The sequence below is a fragment of the Rhinatrema bivittatum genome, chromosome 6, assembly GCF_901001135.1.
Source record: "Rhinatrema bivittatum chromosome 6, aRhiBiv1.1, whole genome shotgun sequence".
Classification (NCBI taxonomy): Eukaryota; Metazoa; Chordata; class Amphibia; order Gymnophiona; family Rhinatrematidae; genus Rhinatrema; species Rhinatrema bivittatum.
In genome coordinates, this window is record NC_042620.1 from 207,382,968 (window position 1) to 207,404,063 (window position 21,096).

The 21,096-nt window shown below is 41.1% G+C and overlaps 1 protein-coding gene and 1 long non-coding RNA gene across 4 annotated transcripts in view; one reads left to right on the forward strand and one right to left on the reverse strand.

The window, feature by feature from the left end:
* Positions 1–4,457: 4,457 nt before the first annotated feature.
* The window catches only part of TRAF3IP1 (TRAF3 interacting protein 1), a 364,461-nt gene continuing 347,822 nt past the window's right edge, over positions 4,458–21,096 (reverse strand). For all 3 annotated transcript variants that reach the window (XM_029606494.1, XM_029606493.1, XM_029606495.1), the window contains one exon: positions 4,458–6,411. In XM_029606494.1, the coding sequence (XP_029462354.1) occupies positions 6,246–6,411 (166 nt within the window). In that variant the 3' untranslated portion in view covers positions 4,458–6,245. The remainder of the gene's footprint in view (positions 6,412–21,096) is intronic.
* Positions 6,410–8,904, forward strand: LOC115093964. Its single transcript, XR_003857455.1, has 2 exons — positions 6,410–6,728; positions 8,299–8,904. It is a non-coding gene; the product is annotated as an uncharacterized LOC115093964 (long non-coding RNA).

The following is a 21,096-nucleotide window of genomic DNA, read 5'->3' on the forward strand; positions in this document are numbered from 1 at the left end:
GCTTCTTCCCAGGAACAGTTGCTGCTGTTTGAATTCTGGGAGTCTGTTATGGTTTTGACATATTTTCTACATAATTTCTGAATGTCTTTTTTGAACGGTTTTGTGTTACTTCAAAAGGTTCTGATAGTGAAAAGTGTTTGTGTGGCTGTTAGTGAAGTGACAATAGAATTTGAATTTTTTTTTTTTGTATGGTGAGTTGGTACAGGTCTCTCTCTTGGAGAATGTATCCCTTTTGGGTACCTTCATAGGGGCAGCAGGGGTGGAATCTCATCCTATCCCATCCCTTGCCTCAGGCAACAGATTACCTTAAGTCGTTCCTGAATGCCAGCATCAGTTATTGATAAAGCTCTGCTCCTGCTCTGGGGTGCCAACACTGTGAACTACCTCCTGCAGCCTGACATCATCATCAAAGGCCAGCTCAGTATTGCATATGTTAGCATGTCAAAAGAGACATTTTGAGCCTGGCCTTTATTGATGATGTCAGGCTGGGGAGGCAGCTCAGAGAGTTGGTCAAATGGCAGCAGCAAATTTTCTGATTCACCATCAACTTCAGCAGTCATCCTAAGCCCCTGGTTTCAAGGATTGTCTTTTGTGGAAAGCCTGTAGAGCTCAGAAGGGAGAACAATTATGTGTAATGTGCTCAGCAGTTGAAATGTAAGGGGGATATAAATTGCTGATCTTTACTTACTCACTGTTAGGAAATTAACCTCTACTGGTGCTATACAAGATCCACTGCTGTGTTCCATTATGAACTGGGAAGAAAGAAGCATGTGCCTAAAAAGGTTGAGCAGCCTGGTATCAGATTGCTTCCTTTGCTACTGTTTTAACAAATGCAGGCACATGAAGTTGGCATGTGTTTTTCTGCCTGCACTATCTATTAGGGATGTGCATTAGTTTTGAATGAATGCACAATCATTAACGAATAAAACCCCCACCCTCCTGATCCCCCCCCCAAGACTTGCCAAAAGCCTCTGGTGGTCCAGCGGGGGTCCTGGAGCGATCTCCTGCACTCGGGCCGTCGGCTGCCGGTATTCAAAATGGCGCTGATAGCCTTTGCCCTTACTATGTCATTGGGGCTACCGGTGCCATTGGTCGGCCCCTGTCACATGGTAGGAGCACAAGATGGCGTCGGCCGTCCATTGCTCCTACCATGTGACAGGGGCCGACCAATGGCACCAGTAGCCCCTGTGACATAGTAAGGGCAAAGGCTATCGGCGCCATTTTGAATATCAGCAGCCGAAGGCCCGCATGCAGATCGCTCCAGGACCCCCGCTGGACCACCAGGGACTTTTGGCAAGTCTTGGGGGGTCAGGAGGGTGGAGGGTTGTAGCTAATTAAATTTAAAGGGTTGGGATGGGGCTTTTTCAACTTTAATGGGAAACGAATACCATATGTAACTAATGGGCGAATCAGGTTCCCCCGAAAACGGATGCAACGGATTTGGTTCCCGATGAATACTGAATCGGTCGAATCCGTCCCTTCTGCACATCCCTATCTATCCCAGAACAAAGAAATCCAGTCTGTATGGGTTAATCTCCTCAAAACTGGTGATACAATACAGAAGACAGATCTTACTCCAATTCTGCAGGACATCATTGACTCTGTTCAACCAATGGGAGATCTCTTACTATTCCAGCACCAATAAGAATTTTACTTCCTGCTTTTTTTTCTTCTGCTGTCACATGGTGCTTTTTCTCAGGAGTTAAAAGTTTGGCGCTAGAAAACAAAATGTGCTGAGCTGTTTTGCAGCAAGAGAGATACAAAGTGAGTGAAGCCATTTGCAGAGATAGAGAAACCATTGAGACTAGAAGCAAGCTGAGAGAAAGCAAAATTTGATTCCCTAAAACAACTCCCCACCATGAGTGAACCTGAATACAAACACACATTTCTCCATTACAGACACTGGGAATCTGTGCATACGACTTCATGTTACCTCCTTCCTAGGTTCCTATTCCTGCAGAATTCTGAGGGGTGGAGGTGGTGTGACAAAAAATGATTCTGGTGGATGATTCTGATCAAATAACAAATCTAGATTTTGCACTGCCTCAGAAATGACAATAAAGATGCAATTTTCTACAGAAAATCAGCGTGACAAGCAATTCCTTTCTAATAGATAAAACTTATTTGTTCATTTTTCAGGGCATACAAATAAAAAAAACTGCCAACAGGTACAGTAACTTTCAAACTGGCACACATTGGCATGTGTGCGCCGGTCTGTGCCTAGGGACGCAGCAATTTTATTACTTGCGTGCACACAGGCATGCATGTTATAAAATAGCCCGGAAGCGTGCCTATGTGCACCCAGTTTTAAGTGGGAGTGTGCCCAGCCATATAAATTCCACTTCTACCGCGTAAATCAGAATTTTAAAAGGAGAGTACACCCATGCCATTGCCAGTTTCACCAGTTTGTCCAGTTAAGAGCTAGGTCTTCCAAACCCCCCTAATTTAATAGCCTACATTCCCCCCAGTTAGACCAGACCCTTAAAACCCTGCAGATATGGCTTTTTTTTTTCCAACTTATACCTCCTCCTCCATATCAGATTTAAACTTACATAGCACTAAACCTGGGTGCGCAACCAGGCGCTTAAGTATTTGCATGCACATCTTGGCCACGCCTTGAAACACCCATGCTCTGTCCAGACTCAGACTATGCCCCTTTTTCAAAATAAGTGAGATGTGTACACTGTGGAAGATACATATGCAACTCGGTGGCTTTTAAAATTTGCTCGGAACATGTCAACCTGATATATATGTGCACATCTCCCAATTTTGATGTGCACCATGCTTTTAAAATTCATCTTTAAATGCATAGTGATCTGCATTTCTGAAAGCTTCAATTAGTGAGTCTCCATGTTCTTGTATTTTGTGTGTTTCCAGAATTTTCCACATATGGATGTTCTGTATAACCTAAATCAGGGATGGCCAACTCTGGTCCTTGAGAGCCACAACAGGCCAGGTTCTCAGGATATCCACAATGAATGTGATGAACTAGATCTGCATACACTGCCATTATTATATGGAAATAATCTTATGCATTTTCATTGTGGATATCCTGAAAACCTGGCCTGTTTGTGGCTCTTAAGGACTGGAGTTGGCCATCCCTGACATATATGATGATCTTCCCATGAGCTCTAAAACTGGTTTAGAAGTAAAAGAGGAAGTTCAGTAAGAAATTTTTGGAGTGGCATAGCATAGTGGATAGAGCAACAGGCTTGAAACCAGCAAAGCCTGGGGTTCATATCCTGCTTACTACTCCTTCTGTCCTTGGCCTTCAGCCTTTGTTGCTTCAGGTACAAACTTAAGGTATATTTACTATGCTGCATTTAACATGTGAAAAACAGTGTTTATCACACAAAATAAGTTTTATTTTCTGTGGCACTTTCCTCTATTTCTACCTTTCTGGCATTACATCACTGACCTCTAAGAAACATAGTGTGAGTGTTTGTGTGTGTGAATTTGTTTGGTGAACACGGGCTGGTATGAATATATTTTTTTCAGAGGGTGTGCATGAGTAGTATAAGTTTCAGAGGGGTTATGAAAGAAAAAGACAAGAAACACTTGTTTTGGAAAGATTGCTTCATTGTATTCTTTTTTTTTATTAGTTGTATGAAGTCCAGTTGTTTTCCTGAACTATGTTATTGTACATTTGTAAGTCTCCTCAATAAAAGTATTTAAAAAAAATATCATACGATATATACAGGGCCAGTAACTTTAAAATGAGTGCGTCTGCATCCATCTACGTGTGATGATGCAGCCAACACTTTTTCCAAACCCTCCATCTCCCCCCGCTTTGAAGCCTTTCCACCCCCCTAGACTCGTATCCACCCGGCCACACCTGGTAGTCTAAGTGGTTCCCTAGTAGCGTAGTGGCTTCCTGGTAGTCTAAGTGGTTCCCTAGTAGCGTAGTGGCTTCCTGGTAGTCTAAGTGGTTCCCTAGTAGCATAGTGGCTTCCTGGTAGTCTAAGTGGTTCCCTAGTAGCGTAGTGGCTTCCTGGTAGTCTAAGTGGTTCCCTAGTAGCGTAGTGGCTTCCTGGTAGTCTAAGTGGTTCCCTAGTAGCGTAGTGGCTTCCTGGTAGTCTAAGTGGTTCCCTAGTAGCGTAGTGGCTTCCTGGTAGTCTAAGTGGTTCCCTAGTAGCGTAGTGGCTTCCTGGTAGTCTAAGTGGTTCCCTAGTAGCGTAGTGGCTTCCTGGTAGTCTAAGTGGTTCCCTAGTAGCGTAGTGGCTTCCTGGTAGTCTAAGTGGTTCCCTAGTAGCGTAGTGGCTTCCTGGTAGTCTAGTGGGGCACAGAGTGCCCCTTAGGCATCAAGCTGGCCTCCATTTCCCAAACTGGTGCTGGCTCGCTTTTGCCACTATCACATGATGGGGAAATAACTACAGTATCTGAATGTAAATTGCCTTGCACCACTATTGAAAAGAAATGAGTTAAATAAAATAGACAACTTTATCCAGCTAAATGCCTTAGAATATTGACCCCCGTGGTGTTTTATTTATTTAACAAATTTACAGCCCATACTCTCCAAAGTTCTGGTGGAGTACAGTTAAATATACATAGTCATACAATACAACTTAATATAAATGACATAAGAGTGCAAACAATTTTCTGGAGTGGCAAAAACTATCAAAAGGCTTCTTCTCACATTCTAACTTTATGGTCCTACTCTAAATCTCCCCAAATTGCTCTTAAGTTCATACTTTGCTTTCAGCCTCCATTTTAACAAACAGCAACAGTTTTATAAAAGATTTGTGAAAATGCAACACACTTCACTGAGGGTAAGAACTAATGCAATCTTCAGCAGGTCTTTGTGTCTGTGTCCATAACAGCATAAAAGTGCACGTTGTACCATACATCATTTCCCTATGAAAATATAAACCCTCCTGAATTAATCAAATGGTCATACATAGAGAGGGCAATTTTTCAATGGGATTTCAGTGGGTAAAGGAAGGTTTATCCTTTGAAAATTGATGCTCCCTCACCCCAATGGGGAAAACAGAGTGTACTAGGGGATAGGCTGTCAGAAGTACACATGGAAATTTCATTTTCAAATCCCTGTGCTTTGTTTTCTCAGTGGGCAGTTAGCATCTGCAAACTCTAAAGGGCCACCAATTTTCAAAGGGAATTTTTAGGGAGGGGGGAGAGTTTCCCTTTGAAAATTGGGTTGCATGCCCATGGGTATAAATTACCTGCAGGACTGCAAGCTCTGCAGGGAGGCTGTGAAAACTGCTCATCTTCCATGTACAGAAAAATGGCGATGCCTGAGGTGGGGTTAGGGCAGTTTAGAAAAAGTGTTGAAAGTTTATTGTCAAACCTCTGCACCTGCTTTCCCACATATCTCACACTTGCAAAATACATGGGGTAAAGATTCCCCGCAGGACTGGCCTGTGAGGAGGCTGAATATTGGCCTCCCCTAAACCAAAGTTAGCAGGGTACTCATTCAGCTCACACGCTTCCATTTTCTGCAGCTCTAAGCCTTCACCAATCTAAAGGAGGTAACTTTTCACCACACTTGAAATCATAGTTGGTATTAAGTGCATTTTTATTCTGTTGTGGACTATAAACTTCACTCAGTTCTGAAATGACAGGGTGAAAATGGAACTCCATAACAAATTTTCAAACACTGGACAATATTAAAACATTTTAGCACATTTTGGTATTTTGACATCAAACTGATTTAATATGACAATTTTCAGGCTGCAGGTTCTAATGGTAATCTAACTCTATATATATCTTAAATATTGAATGGTGCCAGGTAACCCCTCTCATAGTGATAAGAAGTCTTATGAGTAGCCTTTGACTGTGAGAACCAAAAGGTTAAGTGAAAAACGATATCTCATGGGGACATTAATATATTATTGAATGGATTAAATTAAAATAAAGGGGGAAAAACAACTGCATTCAAAAGTATTTTAGTTAATTAGCTTTCTTTTTACCACCGCTTTCATATTTGATCTGTGTTTATGTATAAGACTCTTCCAGAAATAATGAGCCTATACTGAAGGTAGTGATGGCAACTGATTTATGCTTCATGTCAATTTTAAAAATAAATATTCATTCTGGTGACTTTTATAAAGCTCAGAGTAAACTGAAGCTGATAATCTTGCTGAGATTATAATGTTTGATAGGGCAATAATAAATTAGATTTATATTAACTGTATTTTGCTTCCCTTATTTACTCAGGCATATTGTTTACACTGGTAAGAATAGAAACAGTTCTGGAGCAGCACTTTGTCGCCTATTATTACTACTCTTCATGTTTTGGAAGATACATTGATGCTAAAGACCATTTTCTGGATCTTCTCTTCATTCCTTAAAATGTTGGCTTTCATAGTGCATATCTTGTCCTGTTGCTCTTTGATCTGCTGTTCCAGCCCTGCCAGCTCCTGTTTCAAGGGTTCTACAGCGCTCTCTGTGATGCTATGGAGACAAATCAGAGCCAATTCAAAAAAAATGCACAGCAATGTTTAGAAGTAATCCAGTTTAGCTTTCAGTTTTTATGTTCTTTCTTTGATATTTATATAATCATTCAATCATGTATTTGAGACAGAGACACACAGAAAGTTACATATCAAAATGGAAGGAAAGGAAGTGCTGTTTTGGAAATGTGATATAATTATATCCCTTGGTTTCCCATTATTTTGTAGCTGTGATAAGGGCTGCAAAACAGGCTCTTGATTCAGAATTGGCCATTTTCAGCAAAATCATGGAAAAGCAAGACTGGGTACATTAAGAAGGTAAATAAAATGTCATCATATGACCTCATGATAAATTTTTATTACATACATTTCTTAAATTTATAAAATATTATACAAAAATTATACAAAACTTTAAAAAGTCATGAACTAGATATGCAATGCCTATCTCAAATAACAAAAGTTACATCCAGAACAAAAGAGTCACAAGGTGCACAATATTCACTGTAACCATTTAAAAAATGGTTACAGCAGATCTCCTCCTCCACCATGGTGACTCAAACGAGAGAGCTTGGAGTGATTCTAGACAACCGTCTGAACTTAAAGAAATTTGTCAATAACACAACCAAGGACTGTTTCCACAAATTACAAATTCTAAAAAAACTTAAACCACTCCTCCACTTCCACGACTTTAGGACGGTCCTCCAGGCTACCCTATTTTCTAAGATAGACTACTGTAATGCCCTCCTGCTGGGACTCCCTGCTTCTACCACCAAACTCCTTCAGATGCTTTAGAATGCTGCCTCCAGAATCCTGACAAACTCCAACTGAGGAGATCACATCACGCCCATTCTCAGGAATCTCCACTGGCTCCCTATAAGCTTCAGAATCCTGCATAAGTCCCTCACCATTATTCACAAGACCATACACAATCAGCACTCACTCGACCTACATATCCCGTTACGTCTACACACTTCCAAAAGACCTATAAGAGAGGCCTATATAGGAACCCGCCACGCCCCCACTTCCAAATCCACCCTTCATATATCCACCAGGGAACGCGCCTTCTCCACAGCGGGGCCATCCATCTGGAATACCATGCCTCCAGACCTCAGACAGCAACCCTGCCTGTTGACCTTTAGAAAAAAACTCAAGACCTGGCTGTTCCATCAAGCCTTTTCATAACCTGATACGCTCTTCCCCCCCCCCCCCCCCCCAAGCCCCTGGGACTGGAAAGTCATAACCCTATCCATTTTGATAATCCTCCTCCAGAACTGCCACGGCTCTGCTCCGTGGTCACCCTTGATTTCTTGTATAGAAGTTCTATTCTATTTATTTATATATTTATTTTTGTATTATTGTACAGAGTGCGCTATATGTGATCCTTGGCACATACAGTACTTTACTTGTTAAGCTTATAATGGTTTAAACTTCTGCTGTCTGCTCTCTCAGTTTCCCAAGTTACCATAACACCTTGTTTTTTGTAACTTTTTCTTATCTTTACCGCTAATGTTATAATACCCCGGTTCCTTGTGAACCGATATGATATTTTCATGAATGTCGGTATATAAAAGAGTTAAATTAAATAAATAAATCAACAATTCACAGACCGTATCATTCATCCATTAGTCATACCCACACATTCACAACAGTCATTCATAAAATCCTCCTTGTTTTCCCCTCCCTGTTGATTGTAATTTCTGCCTTTAGTTACAATGTGAACCGGTATGATGTTTGCATACTAATACCGGTATATAAAAGTTTTCAAATAAATAAATAAATAAATAAAATAAACCGAATAAAATATCCCTACAAATCAACCATCCCAATTGTTCCATAAATAACCCTACTACCAAATGGTTCTAAATATTTTCTTTGTATTGATTTTCAGATTCGTTGACATAAGGATTCTTCTGAAATAGCTCGGACACGTGAAACAAGGAATCACTGCTTGATGCCCAAGGATAAATAGCTTGAATGGGTGAAATAAGGAATCGTTGCTTGAAAATCATTGGATTTTGAATGAAGCTGGAATAAGGAATAGTTATAAACTGTGAAATGTTTTGTGTGATAGTATTCCCTGAAGAAGCTCACACGGGTGTTGGGAAAGATGGGAAGGTTGGGAAATTGTTAGGAAAGTTGGGATATTAGGGAAAGTTGGGAAATTCTGTGGTAAAGTTTGGGCTAAAGTGAGTGGCATTTGGGTGGTTGATTTGTAGGGATATTTTATTCAGTTTATTTTATGAATGATGGTTGTGAATGTGTAAGTATGTATGATTGATGGATGAATGATACAGTGTGTGAATTGTTGATTTAGATATTCTTAGATAATTTTTGTAATGTTTACAGTGAATATTGTGCACCTTGTGACTATATTGTTCTGGATATAACTTTTATTATTTGAGATATGCATTGTATGTTCATGACTTTTTAAAGTTTTGCATAATTTTTTTATACATTTAAGAAATTTATGTAATAAAAATTTGTGATGAGGTCATATGATGACATTTTATTTACCTCTGTGGTTGGGATATACTTTCCATATTTTCACCTGATTAGGTTACACTAAGAAGGAATAAAACTACCAGCTCACACTGTAATCTTTAACAATACTTATATTACTCATTCAATTTTTATGTCATATAAATAAGTATTGTTAAAGATTACAGTGTGAGCTAGTAGTTGTTTTATTGCCAAAGAAATAAAGTGATTCATGTTTAAATATTAGAAAACTGAAAATAGTTGTTGATGTTGCCCTGTAAAGGGTGTTTCATTGGATATATTTATAGACGGTCTAATTTGCGGTGAGGGATTTAGGTTTGTGAGTTACACTAAGCATGAGAGGTGGGTGACTGACTGGGTACGTGCACATTGACTGCTCTCATTGTCTCTTAATCTGCCATCTCCAGTCTATCCCCCAACCCTGTGTAGCAGCCCCCAACCCCCTATCTTTAATTCCTTTCACTACATCCTACCACTCAGCAGCACTCAGTCCTCTCTCTCTGGCTCCCTTACCCCTCAGCCCAGCAATATGCAAGTCCCTTCTCTCTGATTCCCTCCACCCTATTCCCCCCACTCAGCAGCACCCAACCCCTTCTCTCTAGTTCTTTTAACCCTGCCCAGAAACACCTAGTCCCTTTCATTCTCTCTTCCCCCAGTAGCATTCAGCATCCTCTTTCACGTTCCCTCCCCACTTTCTCCTGCTCAGCAGTAACCAGCAATCTTCCTCCTACTCCTTGTCCACTTTGTCTGGAACACTCTCCTCTGTTCAGCAGCTCCCTCTCTTTCTTGCCTACACTACCCTTCCCAGGTCCTCCATTATTTCACTCTAAATAAATAAACAGACATACACATTTACATTATGCTACTCATGAGTAATGGAAACTCCTCCGGTGCATTATTTTCTCAAGTTAGACTTGGAAATACCTCTCTTCCAATGCAAATCTGGTCTAAATCTATCCAACATTTTCTATTCAATTTATACACATACACATTTTACACATTCAATTTATACACATACACATTTTACACATTCAATTTATACACATACACATTTTCTATTCAATTTATACACATACACAATCTTTTATTTATGGCAACAGAGCGAGATGGAACCCAACTTTCATTAATATGGATTTTTACATTTGGTGATAGGAGGCTGTGACTTGCTCACCCTGATCTAGAATTTTAACAAACTACGGGGGCCATTATCAAAGTGATATATAGCGTTTTTGCATGCAAAAACCACCTTTAATGCATGCGAAAATGCCATTAACGTGTGCGAAAGCACCATAACATTTGGTGCGATGCAAATGAGAAAAAGGGGAGGATATTGGAGTGGGAATTTTGGCCAAGTGGGCTGGGCTCACAGTTTTGCAAAGCCGTATTGCATGGTTTTAAGCTCCTGTAGAGCCAGCCTAGCTATCAGGGCCCTCCTACCACTAAGAGAGAGAGAGAGAGAGAGAGACAGAGAGAACCTAGCCATAATGCCCTCACACTAGATAAGTATTTATATCTCTATGGGAGGCCCACCTAGTCACTCGAGGTGAGGTTTAGGTATTAGTGTAGGGGTTAGGGGCCACTTTGACATTCAAATTGAGACGTACAAACAGAACAGTGCTCTCTTGTGAAGATTTGATGACCTTCGGAGTGAGGAAACTCACCCAAAGATGAGATTTGTGCAATGTTCTCTCAACCTAGCTTGATGGACTCTTTCCAGGAATGCCTCCAATTATCCAGCTAAATTTTATCCAGCTAAGTACTTACAGGGTCATTCATCAAAATGCATTCTGGCATTAACGCATGCAATATTTATCATAAAGCGCAAATGCAAATTTTTCAAACTTATTCAAAGGGGTGGGATCAATTAAAATGAAGGGCATTATCACACCGTGTGATAGCGTAACACATGCTTTTAACGCCGGAAATAACTACACCTTTTTTCCTGGCATTAAGCTGTGCAATATGCCCAAAACAGCCAAAATGGAATTTGCGATAAATATTGTACATTGCGTTTTGAGAGGGAGGAGGGAAGGAGGGGGGTAGAGAGAGAGCGCACCTCTGGGGTGGCACACATAATAGTCAACTATTTATACTGCTATGGAAGGGCCAGCTAGTAACTTGAGGTGAGGTTTTGGTGGTGGTATAGGGTGTTGGGGCTTGTTTACATGCAGAGTGAGACGTACGAACAGCACAGTAGACCTCAGTGAAGATTTGACATCATTTGGAGTGAGGAAAGTCGCACAAAGATGAGATTCCTACAATGTTCTCTCGCCCTAGCTTGATAGACTCTCTACCAGAGTACTACCAAGCTAGGGCGAGAGAATATTGACGTAATCTCATCTTAGTCTGACCTTCCTTCACTTTATACCTATAGACCCATATGAAAAAGTGTTTCAAAATATGAAGGTATGGAGTTTGAAGTTTAGACAGCTGATTTTGGCTTCTGTCCCTTGGATTGTGCTGACTATATGGCCCAGGTATGTGGTTTACCTTCTTCTTCCTTTATTCTAAAATTTTATATTAGGCTATTTAATTTAAACAATACAAGAAAAGAAAATTCTTGAAAAGAAAAACACAGAGAATAGTTGTAAGGTGGTAAACCCAATCAAATTTTACATGAAAAGAAAAAAAAGAAAAAAAATCAACCAGCTGCATGTTCCCTCTGAGGCCGCTCCGATTTCGGAGCGGCCTCGGAGGGAACTTTTCTTCGCCCTCCCCCCCACCTTCCCCTCCCCCTCCCTTCCCCTACCTAACCCCCCCCTTAACTTTGCGCGCGTCACCGGCAGCCCCGCTCCGTCCTCCGGTCCCAGGGGCTGGTCCGGAGGCCTCGACCACGCCCCTGGGCCGGCGCCACACCCCCAGGCCCACCCCCGAAATGCTGCATCGTTTCGGGAATGCCCCCGGACACGCCCCCTCCCGCCCCTTTTCGAAAGCCCCGGGACTTACGTGCGTCCCGGGGCTTTACGTGCGCCGGCGCGCGGGCCTTTTAAAATCCGCCCCTGAGGTTTCAGTTCCATCTCCGAGAAACCCAGTAATTCCACTCAAAGTTCCATTTCTAGCAGCCAGAGTCTGGGTAAGAATGATGGAGTTGAATCAGTGGGTGATGACATCATCATAGACAAAGGCAGAAGTGTGCAATCCCCATAGCTGAGTGAAACCTTGCCTGGGGGCGAGACCAAGTCACCATGGACAGCCACACGGCTTCAAACCTGGTTGTTTCTTTGATCACAAAACTGTTCATTGGGCTGAAGAGTTGAGGTTTCAAGCTTGGAGGTTTATTCCATGGATTTTCCCTTATAATTGCCCATGAAGCAAAGAAGAAAAAAGCACAGAATTAAAGTCCAAATAAAAAAAATACTACAGGATCCTTAGAGATGTGACTTACACCTCCCTTTAGGTCAACATCTTGATCCCTTATCACTTATCTTTTGCTTTAGCACACTGATGCCATCAGAGTTACTTTGCATAATTGATAAGAGATAATCAATGTCAAGCACAAAGAACTAAAACAGCAAATGCACTTTATAATTAGAAGCAGGGCAGGCCTGAAATGCTTTATTATATGCTCATTTTCACTTTATTCATTCTTATGTACAATCTCCATTCCAATTCTGAATAGAAAATAATTGTATTTGTTGTCATGACAAAATAACCATTCATCTTTGCCTTGTTTCCAGCATTAAAATGAACATAATATGTGCAATGCTGGATCAGACCAAAAGTCTATCAAGTCCAGTATTTGTCTCAGCCAGTACCTGGCAGAATCCTAGAGAAGATCCATTCCTTGTAGCTCATTCCCATGGATAAACAGCAGCTTTCCTAAATCCATCTGTGTTAGATTCTCCAGTCTAGCCAGTAGGTAGGAGTTGGGGGCTGAGGTAGGGGAATCCAGACTTTCTGGATTAAGGACTGGAGGCTGGGTCTGGAACCAGAACTTAGAGCATATAATGGAGCCCGCATCAGAATGTGTAGTTGGAGATACCTGTTCCGGAGACAGTTTTTCCAAGGGTGATGATTCAGATGAACTGAACCAAATTATGGTGAACCTGGAAGATGTAGTAGGCCAGATTGACAAACTGAAGAGTAGTAAATCACCTGGAACAAATGGTATACACCCAGGGTTGTAAAAGAACTCAAAAATGAAATTTCAGACCTATTAGTAAAAATTTGTAACCTATTATTAAAATCGTCCATTGTACCTGAAGACTGGAGGGTGGACAATGTAACACTGGTATTTAACAAGGGCTTCAAGAGAGATCTGGGAAACTATAGACTGCTGAGTCTGAGTTCAGTGTTGGGAAAAAATCATGGAAATTGTTAAAGAATAAAATCACAGAACATTTAGATAGACATGGTTTAATGAAACACAGCATGGATTTACTCAAGGGACGTCTTGCCTCACAAATCTCCTACATTTTTATGAAGGGGTGAATAAAGGTAAACAATGAAGTGCCTCAGGGATCTGTACTAGGATCGGTGCTTTTTAATATATTTATAAATGATCTGGAAAAGGGCACGATGAGTGAAGTGCTTAGATTTGCGAATGTCACATAATTATGCAGAGTAGTTAAACCTCACGTGGATTGTGATAAATTGCAGGAGGTCCTTGTGATACTGGAAGATTGGGCTTCCAAATGGCAGATGAAATTTAATGTGGACAAGTGCAAGGTGGTGCATATAAGGAAAAATAAACCTTGCTGTGGTTACACGATGTTAGGTTCCATATCAGAAATTACTACCCAGGAAAGAGATCTAGGCGTCATAGTGGATAATAGATTGAAATCATTGGCTCAGTGTGCTGTGGCAGTCAAAAAAGTGAACAGAATGTTAGGAATAATTAGGAAGGGAATGATGAATAAAATGGTGAATGTCATAATGCCTCTGTATCGCTCCATGGTGAAACTGCACTTTGAATACTGTGTGTAGTTCTGGACACCACGTCTCAAAAAATATATAGTTGCACTAGAGAAAGTACAGATAAAGGTGACCAAAATGATAAAGGGGATGGAATGGCTGCCCTATGAGGAAAGGCTAAACAGGTTAGAGCTGTTCAGCTTGGAAAAGAGATGGCTGAGGGGGGAATTGATAGAGATCTACAAAATCATGAAAGGACTTGAATGGGTAAGCGTGAATCGGTTATTTACTCTTTCGGATAATACAAGGACTAAGGGACACTCCATGAAGTCAGCAAGTAGCTCATTCAAAACAAATCGGAGACATTCTTTTTACTCCGCAAAATTAAGTTCTGGAATTCATTGCCAGAGGATGTGGTTACACAGTTAGTATAACTGGGTTTAACAAAGGTTTGGATAAGTTCCTAAAGCCGAAGTCCATAAACTGCTATTAATCAATAAAGATTAGTAGATTGGGATCTATTAATTTAATGTTTGGGTACTTGCCAGGTACTTGTGACTTGGTTGGCCACTTTTGGACACAGGATACTGAGCTTGATGGACCCTTGGTCTGACCCAGTATGGCATATCTTATGTTCTCTTATACTACTTATGTACAAGCTTGGAACAGAAGCTCACTGAAGGTTACTACACTCCTTTCTTCTCGTACCCTTGTCACATTGTTTTCATTAGATTAACAATTCCTCTCACACAAGAGCATAAATGAAATGAATGACCATCATAAATGATTGTGTAATTCAGCTTTTAAACTGTTCAAAAGTAACAAATAATATTTGTCCATTTTTACAACAGCCATTAATTCAAGATGCTTGACACGGATTTTGTAATAAAGTTTTATAGTCACTCAATACGATCGTGTTTTGCCAAGGGACTACGTTGGGAGGCACCAACAAAGATATTTCACATCTATGAAGATGAGGTTCTAATTAGAAGAGAGGCAAATACAGAAACAGCTAGAAATGCTTAAAATGATAGAAATTACATACTATTTCTTAAAACCTTTTAAAGGATTCTTGGCAACTGTTTCATATCTATAGAAGAGAATAGTGCTTGGGTCAATCAAGGAGATCAACCCATAATATCAGAATCTAAAAAGTGCTCTTTAAGGTACATACCAACAGGATTGTTCAGGTAACAAATGCAACAGCATTCTCATACAGCAGCATTTCACTGACTATACTGGGACATAATGAAAAATTACTACTTACCTGATAATTTCCTTTTCTTTAGTGAAGACAGATTAATCCACACCAGTGGGTTATGCACCTCTACCAGCAGATGGAGATGAAGCAAAGCTGACATCATGGTATATATATATATACACATCAGCCAACCAGTATTCTCTGCAAAAGCCAACTTTGTACAGACTAATAATATTTGATTCTATCAACAGACAACTATCAAACAGTCAGATAACAGGAACACTGAGCTCTGACAAAGATTGTAACATCACTAATCTAGGGGCTGAAAACTGGCACCAGTCATCCCCAGAAACTCAGCCACTCAGGAAAATTGGACCACAGACCAGCAGCCAAAGTTGGGAAGATGGATCAACCTGTTTTCGCTAAAGAAAAGGAAATTATCAAGTAAGTAGTAATTTCTTAGCATTCAGACAGTTTAATACACACCAGTGGGATGTACTAAAGCTACTCCCAAATAGGGTGGGAGGCTGCCCTTGGTCCAATCCACACCGCAAGCTCAAAGGCTACGTCCTGCTGGGTCTGCACATCCAGGCAGCAATACCTGGAAAAGTATATAATGGAGGATCACATCACAGCTCGGCAAAATTCGAAGGGAGACAGCAATCAAAGGTCCGCCCATGACACTGTTCTAGCCCTAATGGAATGAGCCCTAACTCGTCTAGGTAACGGCTGCTCAGTATTCACATCTGCAACTGTGATAACGTCCTTAATCCAGCGGACTATAGTAGCCCACAACACCAACTCACCCTGTTTGCTGTCACCGTGGAGAACAAACAGGCGGTCAGTGTCCTTGAGAAGTTTAAAAACCTCGACTACCTCATCAGATGCCTCTTGACATCCAAAGTTCGTAACAGAGAATATTCATTCATCTTTTTCTCTCTCTCTCTCCCTGTCCAACATTGGGAGAGAACTGAACAATCCAAGCAAAAGTCCAAGACCACTTTTGGCAAAAAAGACAGAACAGACCAAAGCTGGACTGCCACTGGAGACACTGACAGGAATAGTCCCTGGCCGAAGAGCTGGCAGCACAAAACTCCACGCGCAGAACAAATTGCCATGATAACACTGTCCTCAAATTCTGAAATCTCAAGGAGAGGCAACATAGTAGCTGAAAAGTGAAACTTGCCCAAGCGTTCTAGAACTAGATTGAGGTTCCATAAGAGCACCGGCAACCGTAAGAGAGAACAAAGATGCTTCACGTCCTTCAAAAACTGGACCACATCCGAATGGGCTGACAAGGGTCTACCATTCACCTGACTCTAGAACCGGGCAAGATCTGCCACCTGCACCTTCAAGGAATTAAGGGCCAAGCCCATAAGGGTCCCATCCTCTAAGAATTGCAAAATGAGCGGAATCTTTATCGAATGAGGAGACACACCTTGTTCCTCATACCAAGCCTCAAACACACTCCAAACTCTAATGTAAGCTAAAGAAGTGGAAAACGTCCATGCTTGAAACAAGATGGAAAACACAGTAGTGGAAAAGCCTCGCTTCAGCAACTGAGCCCTTTCAAGTCCATACTGAAAGACAAAATCAAGCCAGATCTTTGTGAAGAACAGGTCCCTGAAGTAGCAGGTCCCTGTGGATTGTAAACTGGAAGGAGAGTTCATGAGGAACCTCCACAATTGTGTATACCACAGCTTCCTGGGCCAACCTGGAGCCACCAGAAGCACCAATCCTGTGTGTTTTTTGATCTTTTGAATCACTCTGCCCAACATGGGCCATGGGGAAAAGGCATACAGAAGCTTGGTTTCCGGCCACTCCTGCCTTCACATTGTGCAATATTGCCAGAAGTCTAAAAACAGTAGACCTCAGAGGGCCACTATGAGCTGGCATGCCTCGTCTGACATCTCCCAGTCTCTTGATCGAGACTCTGCCTGCTGAGAAAATCAACTCTTACGTTGCCTTTTCCCGGCATGTGGAAGGCAGAGATCTCCTGAAGATATACCTTCGCCCAGTCCCTGTGCTATGTCCTGTGATACTTGCTGGTCTTTAGCACTTCTTTGCAATTGACATAAATCACTGTCGTTGTACAGTCTGACCTTACTCAGTCCACTTGACCCTGCAAGCAGTTGACAAACTGCAAGCATGCCAGCCGATCAGCATGCGCTTCCAGACAATTGATGCCCCAGAGAGTCCTCTGCACTTCAGAGCAAACAGAATGTTAGGGATTATTAGGAAGGGAATGGTGAATAAAACAGAGAATGTCAGAATGCCTTTGTATTGCTTCATGGTGAGACTGCACCTTGAATACTGTGTGCAATTCTGTCCCTGTATCTCAAAAAAGAAGTAGTTGCACTGGAGAAGGTACAGAGAAAGGCGATCAAAATGATAAAGGGGATGGAATGGCTCCCTTATGAGGAAAGGCTAAAGAGGTTAGGGCTGTTCAGCATGAAGGGACAGCTGAGGGAGGATATAATAGAGGTCTATAAAATCATCAGAGGACTAGAACAGGTAAATGTGAATCAGTTATTTACTCTTTCAGATAATAGAAGGACTATAGAGCACTCCATGAAGTTATCAAGTAGCACATTTAAACAAATCAGCGAAAATTATTTTTCACTCAATGCACAATTAAGCTCTGGAATTCATTGCTAGAGGATGTGTTGGGGCAGTTAGTGTAGGTGGGTTTACAAAAGGTTTGGATAAGTTCCTAGAGGAGAAATCAAACTGTTATTAATCAAGTTGACTTAGTAAATAGCCACTGCTATTAATGGCATTAATAGCATGGGATATATTTAATGTTTGGGTATATACCAAGGTACTTGTAAACTGGATTGGCCACTATTGGAAACAGTATGGCAACTCCTTATGTCTTATGAAGAGATGCAGAATTAATTTTCTTTTGTGAATTAATAAAAGTTAATAAATATCCAGCCAGAGCTAGGCCTGCGTCTATTCTTTGGCCATTCTGACTGCACATAGTGCCACATATGGTGTCAGTTCAGGGATCTCTGAACCAAGCTTACACAGCCAGAAACCTATGCCAAACAAAAGAACCTTTTTTCTTCTTTTTCCTGTTTCATGGGGCCCAGAGACAGCGGCTGCCTGGGAGAGGGATTTAAAAAGGCTAAGAATTATAGCTCTTGGGTATTATTACTTATGTTTTCTTGTTTTGTGATCTCACTGTTGCTGAGCAAAGATGATTCTTTGTATTCTGATAAAAATGCAATAAATATAAAGTTATAAAAAAAAAAAGAATAGCAGCTCTACTCGCAAAGAGGGAATTAACAATAAGTCAGTGCCGAACAGGTAGGGTTTAGTTTTCAAGTAAAAAAAGAAAAGAAAGGGCAAGACTTCTTGTGCAGATGCTTGTGAGCAGCACAGAAACTTTCATAGATCCACTAGGCAACCTGGACCAATAAGCCAACATGGAGTGGGTGATAGAAACAAGTCCTGGCAGAAGGCCAGCAGCAGCTCCAGAAAGTCATTCAAAATCTATATGAACAGTTCACCAGCTACAAGCTGCCACACTTAGGTGAATCCACCACCTCCTGTCCTGTTTAAAATGAATACTAAATATACACAAGAAGAGGACCTATTCAGCAATTAAATTCATTTATTCATATATTTCATTAACCTGTCTAAATTGTCTAAATTGTTCAGAGTAGTTAAATCACAAGCGGATTGTGATAAATTGCAGGAAGACCTTGTGAGACTGGAAAATTGGGCATCCAAATGATAGATGAAATTTAATGTGGATAAGTACAAGGGGATGCATATAGGGAAAAATAACCCTTGCTGTAGTTACACAATGTTGGGTTCCATATTATGTGCTACAACTCAAGAAAGAGATCTAGGTGTCATAGTGGATAACACATTGAAATCGTCGGTGCAGTGAGCTGTGGCAGTCAAAAAAGCAAACAGAATGTTGGGAATTATTAGGAAAGGAATGGTTAATAAAATGTCATAATGCCTCTATATCGCTCCATGGTGAGACCGCACCTTGAATACTGTGTACAATTCTGGTCGCCGCATCTCAAAAAAGATATAATTGCGATGGAGAAGGTACAGAGAAGGGCTACCAAAATGATAAGGGGAATGGAACAGCTCCCCTATGAGGAAAGACTAAAGAGGTTAGGACTTTTCAGCTTGGAGAAGAGACGGCTGAGGGGGGATATGATAGAGATGTTTAAAATCATGAGAGGTCTAGAATGGGTAGATGTGAATCGGTTATTTACTCTTTCGGATAGTAGAAAGACTAGGGGGGCACTCCATGAAGTTAGCATGGGGCACATTTAAAACTAATCGGAGAAAGTTCTTTTTTACTCAACGCACAATTAAACTCTGGAATTTGTTACCAGAGGATGTGGTCAGTGCAGTTAGTATAGCTGTGTTTAAAAAAGGATTGGATAAGTTCTTGGAGGAGAAGTCCATTACCTGCTATTAAGTTCACTTAGAGAATAGCCACTGCCATTAGCAATGGTAGCATGGAATAGACTTAGTTTTTGGGTACTTGCCAGGTTCTTATGGCCTGGATTGGGCACTGTTGGAAACAGGATGCTGGGCTTGATGGACCCTTGGTCTGACCCAGTATGGCATTTTCTTATGTTCTTATGTAACATTAAAATCTATCTAACACACTCATCCATCACACATACACTCACATATAAAATCAATTTTCATCAATAAACATGAAATACACAATGTATATAATGATGTAATTATACGGTGCAAATTCTCATTACAGTTTTTTCAATATTTAATAATTTATATAAAGTGCTAATAATCTATAATGTGCAGGTATTGTAAAACAACCTGATGTAAGTCCAGAAAGTCCAACAAAGATCTTCGTTTCGCCAAATTTATCTCAAAGGCTTCATCAGGGATGGACTTAAACATCGAAAAATAAACAAACACCTATTCCCCAATGCTATTCTCTTAATTCTTTTCACAAGGTGTCTTTATTAGTATCATCAATTCTTGAAGAGCCTTCAGACAAAAATGCTTATAGGATCATTCACGATTGTTCATATTATATCCCAACCGGGACTTCATCATCTTCAAAGATCTTCAGAGCTCTCCAGCAATTTTCTCACACGACCAGTCCGAATTATTCATATCACAACCAACAAAAAATTCACCATCTTAAACAGAATTCTTCAGGGGAACAATTATACATTCAATTTATAATGTCTCATAACATCTTATTTCCCGGAAAGGATTCGTCCTCCTTTTTTTGAAACGCTGCTGGCCAGCTCTGCAGACTGCAGCACTAAGAACATGGAGATCATGGCTCTCCCTCTCAAGATGGACACAGCGTCGATGTCAGCAGTAGCTCGCAACCCCAGCCGGAGGTGAGAAGGCTATAAAATTTCGGCGGTTCAGGAGCGCAGTCACTCGTGGCAAAATCGCTACACCGTCGCCATTTTGTGAGAAATGCTGCCAGCCAGCTCTGCTGACCACGGCACCAACAACGCAGTGATCTCGGCTCTCCCTCTCAAAAAGAACCCAGCCTCGGTCTCAGCGGCAGCTCGCCACCCCGGCAGGAGGTAAGGCGGCGAAAATTTGCAGCTGAAAGCGTTACGTCTTTTCTGTGTTCGGGAGAAGGGCCGCAGAGCTCTACCCATGCTCTTCTGGCTCCCTGCTCGTCATCGCCGGAAGTCATGATGTTTTAATAATTTGTATAACTGTCGCTGGGAAATGGACTGATACTATCTAGCCCACCCAAGAGCTTTGAAATGATGACTTTTAGTTGTCACTAACCTGAGCTGGCTTTAAAACAATAGCCTTGAAGTAAATCCATTGATTCATTTAGTCACCTAGAAGCCAAACTGTACTTTTCATTAGACCTTTTCTCAATCTTGGGGCACCTCTTTCACCTGTCAGTGTTGTTGATCTCATTAAATAACTGCTGTAGGCGATCTACATTATATTTGAGACATCTCTTACCTCACTAGATACCAGTCCTCAAGGACTACCAACAGACTAGGATTTCAGGATATCCCTAATAAATATGCATGAGACTGATTTGCATACAATGAGGCAGATGCATGCAAATCTCTCTCATGCATGTTCATTAGGGCTATCCTGAAAATCCAAGCTGTTGTCGTCCCTTGAGGGCTGAGAGTG